The sequence below is a fragment of the Callorhinus ursinus genome, unplaced genomic scaffold (assembly GCF_003265705.2).
Source record: "Callorhinus ursinus isolate GAN/ISIS: 27379988/994484 unplaced genomic scaffold, GSC_fseal_2.0 scaffold55, whole genome shotgun sequence".
In the NCBI taxonomy this organism is placed as follows: domain Eukaryota; kingdom Metazoa; phylum Chordata; class Mammalia; order Carnivora; family Otariidae; genus Callorhinus; species Callorhinus ursinus.
The window spans coordinates 9291759-9310415 of NW_027397117.1; the positions used below are offsets into that span (position 1 = coordinate 9291759).

General features: G+C 39.1%; 1 protein-coding gene across 1 annotated transcript in view; it reads left to right on the forward strand.

Annotated features, from left to right (window-relative positions):
- The window catches only part of SEPTIN14 (septin 14), a 53535-nt gene that overhangs the window by 6377 nt on the left and 28501 nt on the right, over positions 1-18657 (forward strand). Inside the window, exons 3-4 of the mRNA XM_025864644.2 lie at positions 3330-3516; positions 6189-6350. Of these exons, the coding sequence (XP_025720429.1) occupies positions 3330-3516; positions 6189-6350 (349 nt within the window). The remainder of the gene's footprint in view (positions 1-3329; positions 3517-6188; positions 6351-18657) is intronic.

Below are 18657 nucleotides of genomic sequence, written 5' to 3' on the forward strand. Positions count from 1 at the left end.
AAATAAGGTTAACTACTATGAGGGGATAGAATATGACTGTAAAAATGAAAAATTAAAGATTTTTTTAAAAAGGTTTTGGTTAGATTTTGGTTGAAAAAGGGAAAAAGAAAAATTTAAAAAAAAGGAAAAAGAAAGTTAAAAAAAGTTAACTTTGAAAGACTAAAAATCATGGGGAAAAAGCCGTAAATTCTATGTGCAGTATTCCCCTAGCTCTGGAGTTCTGCCATTCTCATTGATTGGTAAACTTGGTCTTGGCTGGCTGTTCTTGCTGATCTTCTGGGGAGGGGCCTGTTGTCGAGGTTCCCAAATGTCTTTGCTGGAGGCGGAAGTGCCCCGCCCTTGCCGGGTTCCAGCTAAGTAATCTGCTTGGGTTTGCTCGAAGGAGCTTTTGTTCTCTGCAAGCTTTCCATAGAGCTTTGGAGGAAGACAGTTAAATGGCGGCCTCCCAATCTCTACCCCAGAGGAGCCAAGAACTCAGGGCCCCTCTCCTCATTGAGCCCCAGAGAAAAGCAGTCAGTCACTCCCATCTCCCCGGTCTCTGGCGCACTCTGTGCTCACCCGGCCTGTGACCGAGCATTTTTTATCTCTGGCTCACGACCCCATGTGGAGTCTCTCGACCCCGTGTGGAGTCTCTAAACCCAGCAGAGTCCTGTGTTGTGCTCCTGCGCTGCTCCTCCTGGGGGAGAAAGGGGAGTCTCCCCAGATCTGCCGCTTGTTGGGACCCTGCTGGAGGAGCAGTGGCCTGACTGCCGCAGATCACAGTTTATGGCAATCCTGAGCTGAGAGCCCACCTCTCGGCTCCGTCTCTGCAGCTGGCTTCCCTGCTCTAATACCTGGGAGCTCTGCCGCACTCAGGCACCCCTGGTCTTTCTGTGATCCCGAGGGTCTTGAGACCACACTGTCCCAGCAAGTGTTCCACCCCCTGCTTAGCCACTGGAGCGACGTCCCTCAGCGGAGCAGCTTCTAAAAGTTTCGATTTTGTGCTCCGCTGCTCTATCACTTGCCAGTAGCAGCTGACGGAGGCCCCCTCCCCCGCTGTCTATCTTCCCAAATATTGCCTCTGATTCATTTCTCCGCAGGTCCTACCTTCCAGAAAGTGGTCGCTTTTCTGATTAGAGAGTTGCTGCTATTCTTTTCTTTGATCTCCTTTTGAGTTCATAGGTGTTCAGCATGGGTTGATCTGTATCTAGCTGAATTCCTGGGACCAGAGGTAATTTAGGTCTCCTACTCCTCTGCCATCTTGGTCTTCCCCCCAACTTTTGTTGATTTTGATGGCACTTTTCCATGCCTCCTGGATCTGAATATCTCTGTTTTTCCCCCAGGTTAGGGAAGTTTTCAGGTATTATTTCTTGAAATAAATTTTCTGCCCCCTTTCTCTCTTCTTCTGGGAGTCCTATACTATGGATGATACTATGTTTGATGGAGTCACTAAGTTCCATAAGTCTATTTTCCTTTTGCATAATTCTTTTTTTCCTCTTTTGTTCAGTTTGGTTACTTTCTTCCATTACTCTTTCTTTTAGGTCACTAATTCATTCCTCTGCTCCTTCCTTTCTTCTGTTCATTCCATCAAGCATGTTTCTCATTTAGTTTATTGTGCCCTTTGGCTCTGCTGTTTGTTCCTTACCTCTTTGTTAAGGTTCTTACTCATGTCTTGCACTATTTTCTCAATTCCAGTGAATCCTCATAATCATTGCTTTAAATTCTCTATCAGGCACGTTTCTTTTATTTGTTTTGCTTTGAATGGGCTGTGGCCTTGTCCTATTCTTTCAATTTGGGTAAGTTTCTCTGTCTCCTCATTTTGTCTCCCTCTTGGTGTCTGTGTGTGTTAACAATGTCAGCTATGTCTTCTCTTCTTGAAAGTAGTGACTTTATGAAGAGGCCCTGTGCACTGTCCCCTGTGTACTGGAAACTGACACTTCAGTAGAGTATCCTATGTGTGTTGCTTACATCCTGCTTTTGTGTCTGAGTCACTTTTCCTTTCAGTTCAGTCACCTGCACTGACTCTCTGCCTATTGTGGGCTGTGCTTGTTCTCTGTGGTGTTAGTGGAAGCTAGGCAATGCAGCTCTTAGGGGTTACACCTGCCGGAGAACTTGGAGGTGGGGCAGCAGCTTTAGCAAAATTTTCTTTATGCAGTAGTCTTATGCTGGATCCCTTGAAGTGCAGGGGCAGCTGGGGGCTGGACTTCAGTGTGAGAGGGTGTGGGTTGCTGGGCACTGTGTGTGGTGGTAGGTGGGCATAGCTGAGTCATGTGCGCAATGGTGGCTGAGAACCCAGCAGCTGGGCATGGCCAGTATGCAACTTAATGAAATTTTCCCTGAGCCCAGGACTGAGGCTGGCAGCATTGGAGTGTGGGAGTCCTCAGGAGAACTTGTGGGCATGGCACATTGCTAATAAGTTAGTTAGCTAGTGTCTGTGCAGCCCACGGTCCTGCAGATGGCCCTGTGTTTATGATGGAAAGTGGCATCTGCCAGCTCCCTCATTTTCGGGGAAGTCTCCAACATGCTCAGTAAAAACAGATGTGTCTCCTGTTTGCCCCCAGCATTGTGTAGACTGCCATTTTTTTTATATTACCTCCATGCACAGGCTGCTGTCTCTTAAGGGTAGTGACACAGCTATTACAGCTATTACTAGCCCTCTGGGCTTGCCCAGTGCTGAGTAAGCTGGCATTTAAAGCTCCAGGTTCCAAATCCTAGTGGTTATACAAACTCATGGAATTCAGCTCCTCTGGTTTTTAAAACCAAAAGATATGGGGATTTGTCTTCCCTCTGTGTGCTCCGTGGTGCAAGGACCTATTTCTCTCCCCTCTCTGCACGTGCAGCTCCCTCCCTGTGGGCAGCCTTCCTCTACTTTTCTGAACTTCCTAAACTTTCAGATGCAGCTTCTTCTTTTTTTTTTTTAAGACTTTATTTATTCATTTGAGAAAGAGAGCACAAGCAGAGGGAGGGTCAGAGGGGGAGAGAGAGGGACAAGCAGTCTTCCCACGGAGCAGGGAGCCCAACATGGGGCTTGATCCCAGGACCCTGGGATCATGACCTGAGCTAAAGGCAGATGCTTAACCTACTGAGCCACCTATGTGCCCTAGATGCAGTTTCTTCTCTATATTTAGTTGTGGAATTTGTTTTGCCAGTCTTTGGATCTCTCTCTGATTTATTGATTTGGATGTGGATGATATTTACTTGTAAACATGGGATGGGGTGAGCCCAGTGTCTTTCTACTCCACCATCATCCCAAGCTCCCCCATGTTAACTATTTATTAAATGGTGAAAAGACAGACTATAGGTGTTATTAATCCATCACGCTAATCTGTTGAAATAATCTTTTTTTTCAGCTATCAACCTGTAGTTGACTATGTAGATGCTCAATTTGAGGCCTATTTTCAAGAAGAATTGAAAATTAAACGTTCCTTCATTGACTACCATGATTCCCGTATACATGTGTGCCTTTACTTCATTTCACCTACAGGACATTCTCTGAAGTCCCTTGATCTATTAACTATGAAGAACATTGACAGTAAGGTGTGTTCAATAAATCCATCAATCTATCAAGATTTGAGAATTATTTTGTGATAATGTATAATTTGAAGGTATTTGCATGTAAGAACTTGTTAATTTTAATATGTTAAAATATAATTTTTCTTTTTTAAGAAGGTTTTATTTCTTTATTTGACAGAGAGAGGGAGATAGTGCAAGCAGGGGGAGCAGCAGGCAGAGAGAGAGGGAGATACAGGCTTCCCCTGAATGGGGAGCCCAACTCAGGGCTTGATCCCAGGACCCTGGGATCATGAGCTGAAGGCAGACACTTAGCCAACTGAGCCATCCAGGCACCCCCAAACATAATTTTTTCTGTTAATCTTTAAAGCACTGCTCTTAGTTTCCAAGGGATGGCATGGCAACATACCACAAACTTAGTAGTTCAAACAACAGAAATTAATTTTCTCGCAGTTATGGGAAGTGGAAGTCCAAGATGAAGATGTCACCAAGGTGTTTTTTTTTTTTTTTTGAAACCTCTTTTTTTGAATGATAGATGGCTGCCTTGTCACCATGTCCTCACATGGTCTTTCCTCTGCACATATCTGATGTTTCTATATGTCTGTGTTTCCTCTTCTGATAAGCACACCAGTCTCATTGGATTAGCGCCTATTCTAATGACTTTATTTTCACTTAATCACCTCTTTAAAGAGTCTTGTTCTGAGATACTGGGGGTTAGGGTCTGGGGAGAGATGATATGCACTGGGGAGAGATGATACATTCAGCACATAAGAGCATTTGATAAATTTCAACCTTAGTTTGCTTTCCAGAAAAATTTAATTAGGTATGTATTAGGAAAATAAGATAAAGGTTAAAAAATATTAAAATAAAAATTTATGGTTTTTTGTGATTAAAGTCATAGAGGTTGTGGTAATTTGTCTGTATTTTTAAAATTGAATTCATTCTACAGTAGTACAAAACAATCCCATTAACATTACCTGTTACCACTGATTGTGTGGTACCACTAAATTAATTTAGTGTACAGTACTGATGAAAGTCTCTTCTGACTTTTAGTACTCAGTTTAAGAAATTAAATTGATAATGAATTAATTTGACTATCATGAAGTTTTCATGATCCTGGCTAATGGTCCTATCACAGAGTATTCAGAATGTAATATGTATGTATATATTTTTTCCAATGGAGGGTAAATATACATGTGAAAGAAACTTTTATGTCATGTGTTCTTTTCTACACTTTATTAAGTTGAAGAGAGAAAAAGTTCTAAAATTTGGTTTGTTTTTATCAAAGAAGGCCTGACCTTTGCTATGTATTGTTCAAACTGGAAAAAAATTTTGTACCTAATCTTATATGTCACCAAGTTGTTGAAAGAAGTTAGATTTCTAGTTAAAATCAAGAGCTGCCTCAGTTTCTTGAGTATTACTATATTCAGTCAACAGGGACACACAGTTTTACTTTTAATTTTATGGGTAGCTCTTTTCATTAAACAATTTCCAGATATAGAAAATTACTATTTTTTTTTTTTACAGGAAGGGATGAGCAGTGGTGTGTGTGTGTCTGTTGTCTTCTCTTCTATGTTGCCTAGTTCCCTTCTGCAATAAGTGACTTTCATTCCTCAAATCTGAACACCTAAAGAATTATTAACATGGAAAATTGTCATTTGTTATGTGTTAAGGTTTTACTATCATTAGAAGATAGCTTTCTCAGCAATACAATCCAAGATATTTATGTTAGACTTGAACCTACCTTAGTAGTTGTGTGCTTTTTACTGTGGAAGGTATTATTTAAGATTCTAAAATTAGATAAAAATTTGAACATCACTGTTATATTGAGGCCCTAGATTTGTACAAGGATTTTTTAAATATACTTTGAAGACTCTAAAACAAAAACAATATACCTAGAGCTGACTTTTATGCACTCTTACTATATCACAGAACTTGACATGTATAGCTATGATTTAATAAGATACTTTAACAGCAATAAAACATTTTATAATTTTGCACATTTTAAATTTCTACAAAGTTTAATTGTTAAAATGTAAATGCATGGAGACAGGAGTGATCATATTGTAGAACTAGGAAGAAAAACTTATGAATAAAATTTCAACCTCAAATATGCAATTTAGAAATAGTACCTTTTTACAAATTACAAATGAAGATATTTGTGAGCAAGGTATTATGCACATATACACATATACTCAGTCTTCAGAGTATGGTAACAGGAAAGGGTCTATTATTTTAGGTGCCCTTTGGAAAACACAAGCAAATATATCTACAAAGATGGATTTATGGAGAAGGTAATGAAAATGAATGACATGTAGAAGGATAAAATTAATTTGTGTACAGTATTGATGAAAGTCTCTTCTGACTTTTAGTACTTAGTTTAAGAAATTAAATTGATGATGAATTAATTTGACTATCTTATTCTACTACTTACATTTTACTAACTCCGAATGTGTTGAAAGTCTAAGAAAGTTTGAGAAAAGAAATTTGAAACTTCTAAACCTGAATTCTGATAAAAGATTAATCTTCAAAAGTAATGATGATTTTGGAAAGCCATTTTGTGAAGAAGGTATGGTAGTAGCCAGTGATTATCTAGTTGTAAAAATTTATTGTCAGAGATTGTGAGGTTTTGACATAAAAATTCCAAGATTAACAACAAATCCTCAATGGTGAGATTTTGTTTGCTTCTTTATTTACAGGTGAACATTGTGCCGTTGATTGCCAAAGCAGATACAATTTCTAAAAATGATTTACAGAAATTCAAGTGTAAAATAATGAGTGAATTGGTTAGTAATGGCATCCAGATATATCAGTTTCCAATAGATGATAAAACTACTGCTCAGATGAACTCCTCAATGAATGTAAGCTTTTAACTATTGAATATCAATTGTATTTTGTGTGGGAATAAAAATATAATTTGTAAGTAACAATATTAGTAATAAATTGTCACTTGTATCTGACAAAGAGACTTTAAAATCTATTGTGGGAAATCTCTTTTCTCTCCTCCCCTCCACTCCCCTCCCCTTCCCCCCTTCCCCCCCACCTTTCTTTCTTTCTCTCTTCTCCTCCCCTCCCCTCCCCTCCCCTCCCCTCCCCTCCCCTCTCCTGTCCTCTCCTGTCCTCTACTACCTGTCAGATCTCCTCCTTACCAACCATAGGCAACCACTAATCAACTTCATTCTCTGTAGATGATTTCTCTGTTCTGGACATATCATATGAATAGAATTAATGATATTTAGTATCTTTATGTACTTATTGGCTGTTAGCATATCTTCCCAGAAGAAATGTTTGCTTATATCCATTTTATAAGGATCTGGAAAATGGAAAAGATCCATTTTAAGTGAGCTTTTATCTTTTTATCATTGAGTTGTAAATTCTTTATGTATTCTGGATATAAGTAACTTATGAGACATATAACTTGGAAATATTTTCTCCCAAGCTGTTGGTCATTTCCTCGCTTTCTTTTTGCTCTCATTTGAAACACAGAAGATTTAATTTTGATGAAGTCCAATTTATCTATTTGTTGTTGTTGTTTATATTTTTGGTGTCATATCTAAGAATATTTTGCCAAATCCAAGGTAATAAATATTTATGTTTTCTTCTAAGAGTTTAAAAAATTATGGAAAATACACATAACATGAAATTTACCATCTTAAATATTCTACAGTGTACAGTGGAGTGGTATTAGTCGTTCACATTTTTGTGCTCCCATCATCACCATCTATCCACAGAACCATTTTCCCACCTTGCAAAACTGAAAGCCTGTATCTAAGAAACAGTAACTCCACATCACCCCTCCCATCAGCCCCTGGAAACCACCATTGTACTTTCTGTCTATAAATTTGACTATTCAAGGTAGTTCCTGAAAACAGAATTATACAATATTTGTCCTTTAATGTCTGTACAGATATCTCTTTGAGTCCTGCTTTTAATTACTTTGAGTACCTTCCAAAAAGTGGAATTGTTAGATTTTATGGAATTCTATGTTTAATTTTTTGGAGAACTGTACACACAGTTTCATTATCAACTACAGTTTATCTACATCCTAGCCAATGCTTCTTCTTTTCTGTTTTTTTTTTCTTAAATAATAGCTAGTCTTAATGGATGTGAGGTGGTATCTCAGTGTACTTTTGATTTGAATTTTCCTAATAATGACTGAAGTTGAGCATCTTTTTATGTGTTTTTTAAGTTTGTATATCATCGGTGGAAAAATGAGTAAATATCCATTTTATTTAGTTGTCTGATTTGTTGGTGTGCTATTGTTCATAGTATTCATTTATGATTATTTTTATTTCTGCAATGTTGGTGGTAATGTGTCTCATTTCTGATTCTAGTAATTTGAGTCTCTTCTTTTTATCTTGGTTGATCTGGCTAAAGGTTGGTCAATTTTGTTGATCTATTCAAAGAACTCACTTTTAATATCTTTGATTTTTCTATATTTTACTGTTCCTTATTTCATTAAATCACACTTTACCCAGTATTATTTCCTTCTTTCTGCCTGCTTTAGGTTTAGATCTTTCTTCTTTTTTTAGTGTCTTAAAATGAATGGTTAGGTTGTAGATTTGAATTTTTTTTCTTTTTTTAAAATTTAAAATCAATTAAAAAACATATAATGTATTATTAGTTTCAGAGGTAGACTTTAGTGATTCATCAGTTGCATGTAACACCCAATGCTCACTACATCACGTGCCCTTTTTAATGTCCATCCCCCAGTTACCCCATTCCCCCACCCACCTCCCCTCCAGCAACCCTGTTTGTTTCCTATAGTTAAGAGTCTCATGGTTTGTTTCCTTCTCTGATTTTGTCTTATTTTATTTTCCTTCCCTTCGCCTTTGTTTATCTGTTTTGTTTCTTAAATTCTACATGAGTGAAATCGTATGCTATTTGTCTTTCTCTGGCTGGCTTATTTCGCTTAGCATAACATTTCCCTGATGATAAGTTATGTTGAGCATCTTTTCATGTGCCTGTTAGTCATTTGTATGTTCTTTGGAAAAGTGTCTATTTTTGTCTTCTGTCCAGTTCTTAACTGGATTATTTGTTTTTTGGTTGTTGAATTTGATAAGTCCTTTATAGGTTTTGGATACTAACCCTTTATCAGATATGTCGTTTGCAAATATCTTCTCCTATTCCATTGGTTACCTTTTAGTTTTGTTGATGGTTTCCTTTGCTGTGCAGAAGCTTTTTATCCTTATAAAGTCTGAATGATTCACTTTTGCTTTTGTTTCCCTTGCCTCAGGCAATATGTCTAATAAGAAATTGCAAGGCTGAGGTTAAAGAGGTTTCTGCCTGTGTTCTCCTCTAGGATTTAAGTCTCACATTTAAGTCTTTCATTGATTTTTAATTTATTTTTGTTTTATGGTGTAAGAAAGTGGTCTCGTTTCATCCTTTTGCATGTTGCTGCCCAGTTTTCCTGGCACCATTGTTGAAGAGACTGTCTTTTTCCCTTCGGATATTCTTTCCTGCTTTATTGAAGATTGGTTGACCATAGATTTGAGGGTCCATTTCTGGGTTCTCTGTTCTGTTCCATTGATCTATATGTCTGTTTTTGTTTCAGTACCATATTGTCTTTTTTTAAAAAATAAGATTTTACTTATTTATTTGACAGAGAGAGAACACAAGCAAGGGGAGCTGCAGAGGGAGAGAGTGAAACAGGCTCCCCACTGAGCATGGAGCCCAATGCAGGGCTTGAACCCAGGACCCTGGCATCATGACCTAAGCTGAAGGCAGATGCTTAACTGACTGAGCCACCCAGGCACCCCAGTACCTTACTGTCTTGATGGCTACAGCTTTGTAACGTAGCTTAAAATCCAGAATTGTAATGCCTCCAGTTTTGTTTTTCTTTTTCACAATTGTTCGGCTATTTGGTGTCTTTTCTTGTTCCATTCAAATTATAGGATTGTTTGTTCTAGTTCTGTGAAAAACACTGGTAGTATTTTGATAGAGATTGCATTAAATGTGTAGATTACTTTGGGTAGTATAGAAATTTTAACAATGTTTGTTCTTCAAAACCATGAGCACGGAATGTTTTTCCATTTATTTGCGTCCTCTTCCATTTCTTTCATAAGTGTTCTATTGTTTTCAGAGTATAGATTTTTTACTTCTTTAGTTAGATATATTCCTAAGTATCTTACCATTTTTGGTGCAATTGCAAATGGGATTGATTCCTTGGTTTCTGTATCTGCTGCTTCATTAGTGGTGTATACAAATGTAACAGATTTAAGAGGAAGATGGCAGAGGAGTAGGGGACCCTAATTTTGTCTGGCCTCTGGAATTCATCTACATAGCTATCAAATCTTTCTGAACACCTGTGAACTCAACTGGAGATCTAAGAAAAGAATTGCTGCAATTCTACAAATAGAAAACCAACTACTTTTTGCAAGGAATCCCAGGCCGTATATCAAGATAAACCATGGGGGCGGGGGAGGGAACCTCCATAAGCCCGCTACTGGAAAGTGATATAGCAGTAAAATCAAAACTTTTAGATGTCTGCTCCAGTGAGGGATATTCCTGTCTGAGGCACTCAGGTGGCAAAGTGGGCAGAATCCTAGGTGGAACAGTGTGGTCTCAGGCTCCCTAAAGTCACAAAAAAAATGGGGGTGCCTGAGTGCTGCAGAGTTCCCAAACAGTGGAGTAGGGAAGCCAACTGCAAACAGAGAGCCCAGGAATGGGCTTTCAGCTGTGTTGCCATAAGTCATAAACCTTGGTCGGTCAGGCAACCACTCTCCAAGCAGGGGCCCAACAAGAGACAGAACCGTGGCAAGACTCCTCTCTGTCCCCCAGGGGGAGTGGTGAAGGTGCATGCCACAGGAGTCTGTAAAGTTTGGAGACTCAAAATGGGGTCAGGAGCCTGAGATAAAAATTCTTTGTCACAGGTTGGGTGAACACAGAGTGTAGATGGAAGCAGGGAGACAAGAGTGATTGACTACTTTTCTGTGAAGACTCACTGAAGAGGTGGTGAGTGCAATATTTCAGATCCCCAGCTGGAGATTGGGAGACCGCCATTTTGATTTTCATCCTCTAAAGTGGTGCAGAAAGCTTTCAGGGAACAAAAGCCACATAGAGCAGTCTGAAGGCATTCACAACGAGCCTGGCCTCCTGGCAAGGGCAGTGCGATTCTGACGGGGCAAAGACACCTGAGAATCAGCATAACAGAACCCTCCACCAGAAGATCAGCAGGAACATCCTAATACCAAGTGTTTTTTGTTTGTTTGTTTTCATTGAAAAATTTTATTTTTATTTTTATTATTTAAAATTTTTTATTATGTTTAATTAGCAAACATATAGTACATCAAAAATATTGATGTAGTGTTCAGTGATTCAAGAGTTGGGTATAACACCTAGTGCTCATCACAACACGTGCCTAATATCTATCACCCCGTTACCTGATCCCCCACCTCCCTCCCTTCTGTAACCCTCACTTTGGTTCCCAGGGTCCACAATCTCTCATGGTTTGTCTCCCTCTCTGATTTCTTTCCATTCAGTATTCCCTCCCTTCCCCTGTGGTCCTCCACGCTATTCCTTATATTCCACATATGATGAAACCATATGATAATTGTCTTTCTCTGCTTGACTTATTTCACTTAACATAATCCCCTTCAGTTCTATCTATGTCGATGCAAATGGTAGGTATTTATCCTTTCTGATGGCTGAGTAATATTCCATTGTATATATGAACTGTATCTTCTTTATCCATTCGTCTGTTGAAGGGCATCTTGGCTCCTTCCACAGTTTGGCCATCATGGACATTGCTGCTATGAACACTGGGGAGCATGTCCCCTTCTTTTCACTACATCTGTATTTTTGGGGTAAATACCTAGTCGTGCAATTGGTGGGTAGTAGGGTAGCTCTATTTTTAATGTCTAGAGGCATCTCCATACTGTTTTCCAGAATGGCTGTGCCAGCTTACACCACAGTGCAAGAGAGTTCCCCTTTCTCCACATCCTGGCCAACACTTGTTTGCTGTCTTGTTTATTTTTGTGATTCTAACTGGTGTAAGGTGGTATCTCATTGTGGTTTTGGTTTGTATTTCCCTGATGGCTAGTGTTGTTGAACATTTTTTCATGTGTCTGTTAGTCATTTGTATGTCTTCTTTGGAGAAGTGTCTGTTCATGTCTTCTGCCCATTTTTTGACTGGATTATTTGTTTTTTGGGTGTTGAGTTTGAGAAGTTCTTTATAGATCTTGGATGCCAACCCTTTATCTATAGTGTCATTTGCAAATATCTTCTCCCATTCTGTGGGTTGCCTCTTAGTTTTGTTGACTGTTTCCTTTGCTGTGCAAAGGCTTTTTATCTTGATGAAATCCCAATAGTTCATTTTTGCTTTTGTTTCCCTTGCCTTTAGAGACATGTCTTGAAAGAAGTTGCCTTTAGAGACATATCTTGAAAGAAAGACATATCTTGAAAGACAATGTTGAAGGGGTTGCTGCCTATGTTCTCCACTAGGATTTTGATGGATTCCTGTCTCACATTGAGGAGTTTCATCCATTTTGAATTTATCTTTGTGTATGGTGTAAGAGAATGGTCTAGTTTCATTCTTCTGCATGTGGCTGTCCAACTTTCCCAATACCATTTGTTGAAGAGATTTTTTTCCACTGGATATTCATTACTGATTTGTTGAAGATTAGTTGACCATAGAGTTGAGGGTCCATTTCTGGAGACTCTACTCTGTTCCATTGATCTATGTCTGTTCTTGTGCCAATAACATGCTGCCTTGATCACAGCTTTGTAATATAGCTTTAAGTCAAGCATTGTGATACCCCCAGCTTTGGTTTTCTTTTTCAACAATTCCCTGGCAATTCGGGGTTTTTCTGGTTCCATACAAATTATAGGATTGTTTGTTCCCACTCCATGAAAAATGCCAATGGTATTTTGATGGGGATGGCATTGAAAGTGTAGATTGCTCTGGGCAGCATAGATATTTTCACAATGTTTATTCTTCCAATCCATGAGCATGGAATGTTTTTCCATCTCTTTGTGTCTTCCTCAGCTTCTTTCATAAGTGTTCTGTGATTTCTAGAGTATAGATTCTTTCCCTCTTTGGTTAGGTTTATTCCTAGGTGTCTTATGGTTTTTGGTGCTATTGTAAATGGGATCGATTTTTTAAAATTTCTGTTTCTTCAGTCTCATTGTTAGTGCATAGACATGCAACTAATTTCTGTGCATTGATTTTTGTATCCTGCCATGTTGCTGAATTGCTGTATGAGTTCTAGGAATTTGGGGGTGGAGTCTTTTGGGTTTTCCACATAAAGTATCATGTCATCTGCGAAAAGAGAGAGTTTGACTACCTTTTGCCAATTTGAATGCTTTTATTTCTTTTTGTTCTTTTATTGCTGTTGCTAGGACTTCTAGTACTATGTTGAATGATAGTGGTGAGAGTGGGCATCCCTGTCATGTTCCTGATCTTAAGAGAAAAGCTCTCATTTTTTCCCTATTGAGAATGATATTCACTGTGGGCTTTTCATAGATGGATTTATGATATTAAGGTATGTTCCCTCTATCCCTATACTTTGAGAGTTTTAATCAAGAAAGGATGCTGTATTTTGTCAAATGCTTTTTCTGCATCAATTGAGAGGATCGTATGGTTCTTGTCTTTTCTTTTATTAATGTACTCTATCATGTTGATTGATTTCTGAATGTTGAACCATTCTTGCATCCCAGGAATAAATTCCACTTGGTCGTGCTGAATAATCCTTTCAATGTACTGTTGGATCCTATTAGCTAGTATCTTGGTGAGTATTTTGGCTCCATGTTCATCAGGGATATTGGTTGTAATTCTCCTTTTTGATGGGGTCTTTGTCTTGTTTGGGAATCAAGTTAATGCTGGCCTCATACAACAAGTTTGGAAGTTTTCCTTCCATTTCTATTTTTTTGGAACAGCTGCAGTAGAATAGGTAGGATTTCTTCTTTAAATGTTTGGTAGAATTCCCCTGGGAAGCCACCTGGCCCTGGACTCTTGTTTTTTGGGAGATTTCTGATTTCTGCTTCAATTTCCTTGCTGGTTACTTGTCTGTTCAGATGTTCTACCTCTTCCTGTTTCAGTCTTTGTAGTTTATAAGTTTCCAGGAAAGCATCCATTTTTTTTCCAGATTGCAGAGCTTTTGGCATATAGCTGATGGTAATAAGTTCTAATAATTGTCTCTATTTCTTGGTACTAGTTGTGATTTCTCCCCTTTCATTCATGATTTTATTAATTTGGGTCCATTCTCTTTTATTTTGGGTAAGTCTGGCCAGATGTTTATTGATCTTATTAATTCTTTCAACAAACCAACTTCTAGTTTCATTGATCTCTTCTACTGTTCTTCCAGTTTCTATTTCATTGATTTCTTCTCTAATCTTTATTATTTCTCTTCTCCTGCTTGGTTTAGGCTTTATTTGCTGTTCTTTCTCCAGATCCTTTAGTTGTAAGGTTAACTTGTGCATTTGGAATATTTCTACCTTTTTGAGAGAGGCATGGTTGGCTATGTACTTCCTTCTAAGGGCCGCCTTTGCAGTGTACCCTAGGTTGTGAGCCAATGTGTTTTCATTTTCATTGGTTTGCATGAATTGTTTAAGTTCCTCTTTAATTTCCTGGTTGACCCATCCATTCTTTAGCAGGATGCTTTTTAACCTCCACGTGTTTGCATTCCTTCTAAATTTTTCCTTGTGGTTGAGTTCCAGTTTCAAAGCATTTTGGTCTGAAAATATGCAGGGAATAACCCCCATCTTTTGGTACTGATCTGTGAGCCAGTATATGATCTATTCTGGAGAAAGTTCTGTCTGCATTAGAAAAGAATGAGTATTCTGTTGTTTTAGGGTGGAATGTTCTGTATATATCTACGATGATGTCTCTTACTATTAATGTATTATTATCAATATAATTATTTTTGTTATTGGTTGGCTTATGTTGCTGCTCCCATTGGGGGCATACGTATTTACGATTGTTAGATTGTCTTGTTGGATAGCCCCTTTAAGTATGATATAGTGTCTCCCTACATCTTTTACTACAGTATTTGGTTTAAAATCTAATTAGTCTCTTATGAGAATTGCTACCCCAGCTTTTTTGAATGCCATTACCATGATAAATCGTTCTCCATCCCCTCACTTTCAGTCTGGATGTGTCTTTAGGTTCAAAATGAGTCTCTTGTAGACAGCATATGGATGGGTCCTGCTTTTTTCTCCAATCTGAAACCCTGTGCCATTTCATGGCGCATTTAGGCCATTCACTTTGAGAGTAACTTTTGAAAGATATGAATTTAATGCCATGATATTGCCTGTAAAGTCCCTGTTTCTATAGATTGTCTGTGTTAATTTCTGGTGCATATTACTCTTGGGATCTTTCTTCTTTTATAGAATCCCCCTTAATGTTTCTTGCAGGGCTGGCTTGGTGGTCACATATTCTTTCAGTTTCTGCTGGTCCTGGAAGCTCTTTTTCTCTCTGTCCATTCTGAATGACAGCCTTGCTGGATAAAGTATTTTTGGCTGCATGTTCTTCTCATTTAGTATCTGAATATGTCTTGCCAGCCCTTTCTGGCTTGCCAGGTCTCTGTGGATAGGTCTGATGTTATTCTGATGTTCCTCCTCTCTATGCAAGAAATCTCTTCCCCCAGCTGCTCTCAGGATAGGTTTCCTTGGCTCTAAGATTTATAAGCTTCACCATTATATGTCAGGGTGTTGATATATTTTTATTGGTTTTGGAGGGGTCCTCTCTGCCTCTTGGACACGAATGCTTGTTTCCAGATTAGGGAAGTTCTCATCTATGATTTGCTCAGTTATACCTCCGGCCCTCTCTCTCTCCACCCCCTCAGGGATACTAATAATTCTGACATTGGAATGTTCATTGTGTCATTGACCTCTCTAAGTTTATTTCCATGGGCTACTAGTGCCCATCCCTATCTTCCTCAGTTTCTTTCCTTTCTGTCAGCTTATCTTCTAGGTCTCTAATTTGTTCTTCTGCCTCATTTACCCTGGCTGTTAGAGTATCCAGTTTAGACTGCATCTCATTCATAACATTTTTAATTTCGGCCTGATTAGATCTCATTTCTGCCCTTAGAGTTTCTATATTGTCACTAATGCTTTTCTTCACCCTAGCTATTATTGACTTCATGATTGCTATCTTGAAGTCTATCTCTGCCATCATACTTATATCTATATCCATTAGTTCTGTGGCAGAGGACATTGCCTCTGGTTATTTTCTTTGTTGGGAGTTCCTCCTCCTCCTCATTCTGTTGAGGGATCATTGAGGGAATGGACAGAGTCCAAAATCTCAACCACGCCCCAAGCAAAATGCACCATAGAAAAAAATCTGAAGTGGTCGAACGCTACCACAGATATGCCACCAAAGCCAAGATGATCCAAATCAGTAAGACAAAAGAAAAAAGAAAAGAGAGAGAGAGAGAAAAAAAGAGGGGGAGGTGGGGAGAGAGATTATAATCTCTCAGGGTGGACACAGCAGGGTAATCTGCCTATTCCTGCTTGATTTTTGGTCTGTGTGTTAGAAGACACTATATTCAAAAATTGCAAAGAAATCAGAAATTATGTATATATCAAGATAAAATTGAATAGAATGAAAAACGGGCTAGTATGGGGTATAAATCTATAAAAGATATATGTGAAAAAGAAAATAAAAGTTAAGAAGTGACTTAAAAACATAGGTTGGGAAATATGAATTCTTTTGAAATGGGAGCAGGGTTACAAAAAAAAAAAAAAGAATAAGAAAAGAAACTAAAAAAGAAATGTAAAATTTTAGCCTGAAGTATAAGTGAGTCGTGAGGGAACACCTGGAGCTCCCTGTTATTTTCCCCTGGTGCTGGAGTTTTACAGTCCTGTGGGAAATAAGCTTATCATTCACCTGTTCTTCCAGTCTGTCTTCTGGGGGAGGGGCCTGCTGCTGGGTTTCTTAGGCATCTTTGCCTGGGTGGAGTTGCCCCTCCCCTTGTCACGGGTGTGGGCTTAATGTAATCTGGTTGGCTGCATGGATTTTGTTCCCTGACATCTTTCCACTTCTCTTTAGAGGGTCAGAGCAAATATGGCAGTGCAGGAATCTCCAGCCCAGAGCCTAAACATTGTGGTAGCCCCCCAACAAGTCCTACAGGCCAATCCATCTCCACCTCTGCACTACCAACCTCCACAGACTCATGAAATTCATGCCCACTGCCCCTCTCCCGCAAGAGTCATGGGGATCCGTGAGCATCTCTGCACTTTGTGACTTTGCAATTTCTAGCAGCCATGGGCTTGCACATGTACCCTCTTCCACAGCTGGGTGCTGCGCCAGCATCCCTTCATGGGCCACACTGCCCCAAGAGCTGTCCCTCTCATGGGCACAAGCTGTTCTATTTCTCCCCTAGGAAATTAGACAGCCCATACCTTCTCGTCCTTTTCAGGGTGGTCAGGCAGAATGCGGTCTTCCTACTGGCTCAGCTTGTGGTTTATGGTGACTGGAACTGAAAGTTCCCTCTGGGCTCACTGACCATAACCAGTCTCCCCACTCCCCTGCTTGGGCACTCTATCAGTTTAGACTCCCCCATTCCTTCTGAGTCTCCTGGAATCCTGAGACCACAGTGATTCACCTCAAATTCTGCCCTATTTGCCCCCTGTGCCCTTTTCAGAAGGGAGCGCCTCTCACTAGAGCAGATTTCCAAGGGTCCTGTTTTTTTTGCTCTGGTGCTATATCACTTTCCAGTGGCTGGCTTATGGAGGCTCCCTCCCCTCTCCACTTAACTTCGGATATTTCCCTTGAAGATTCAAGGTTCTGCACCTCCTACCTTGCAAAAAGCAGTCATTTTTCTGCTTGTGGAGATCCAGATAAATCTTACATCTCAGGTTGAATTCATGTGTGCTCAGAATGGTTTGATAGATATCCAGCTAAATTCGAGGGACTGGATGAAACGAGGTCCCCTACTCTGCCGCCATCTTGCCCCCTTCCAGAAAGAAATTCCTGGCAGTGCAGGAATCTCTGGCCCAGAGATTTGAGATCACAGAGAACTGCAAAACTGCAGCACTAGGGGAAAATAATATATAGAATTCATGTTTTTTTTCCTCTCATGATTCTTTAGTCTTTCAACTTTAATATTTTTTCCTTTTCAACTAATTTCTTATTTTATCAACTTTTTAAAAGTATTTTTTAATTTTCATTTTAACAATTACATTCTATCCTTTTATTGTATATAATTTTATTTTTGTATACGTATATCTTTCTTTACAATTTTGGGATCTAGTTTCTTCTAACAAGCAGATCAAAATACACCTGGAATCTATTTATTGCTCTGTTCTGTTCACCTGTCTGATTCTATTCTCTCTCTTTTCAGTTTCTGGTCCCTTCTGATTTGTTTAGTCTATATTTCTCTGGGGGTAGTTTTTGCTATTTTAGTATTTTGTTCTCTCGTGCGTGTATTCTTCTCTGGACAGAATGACAAGATAGAAGGAATCATTCCCCCAAAAGAGAAGAGTACTGACTGTCAGGGACTTAATCAGTATAGATGTAAGAAAGATTGTGGAACTAGAGTTCAAAATAATGATTATAAAGATACTAGTTGGGCTTGAAAAAACAGAGAAGACACTAGGAAATCCCTTTCTGGAGAAATAAAAGAACTAAAATCTAATCATGTTGAAATAAAAAGGCTAATAATGAGATGCAATAAAAAATGGAGGCTCGAACTACTAGGATAAATGTTGCAGAAGGGAGAATTAGTGATATAGAAGACAGAATAATGGAGAATAAAGAAACTGAGAAAAAGATAATCAACTACTGGATCATGAGGGGGAGAAATTGAGAGATATGTGATACCATAAAGCAAAACAGTATTAGAATAATTGGGGTCCCAGAAGAAGAGGAAAGAGAGAGAGGGGCAGAAGGTATATTTGAGCAAATCATAACTGAGAACTTCCTTAATCTGGGGAAGGAAATAGGTATTCAAGTCCAGGAGGTAGAAAGAACCCCTCCCTCTCAAATTCAGTAAAAATGGTCAACACTTCAGCATATAGTGAAGCTTGCAAATTTTAGAGATAAAGAGAAAATCCTGGAAGCTGCTCAGGAAAAGAGGTCCTTAACCTACAAGGTTAGACACATAAGGCTGGCAGCAGACCTATCCATAGAGACCTGGCAGACCAGAAAGGAGTGGCTTGATATATTCAGGAGCTAAATGAGAAGAACATGCAGCCAAGAATACTTTGTCCAGCAGGGCTGTCATTCAA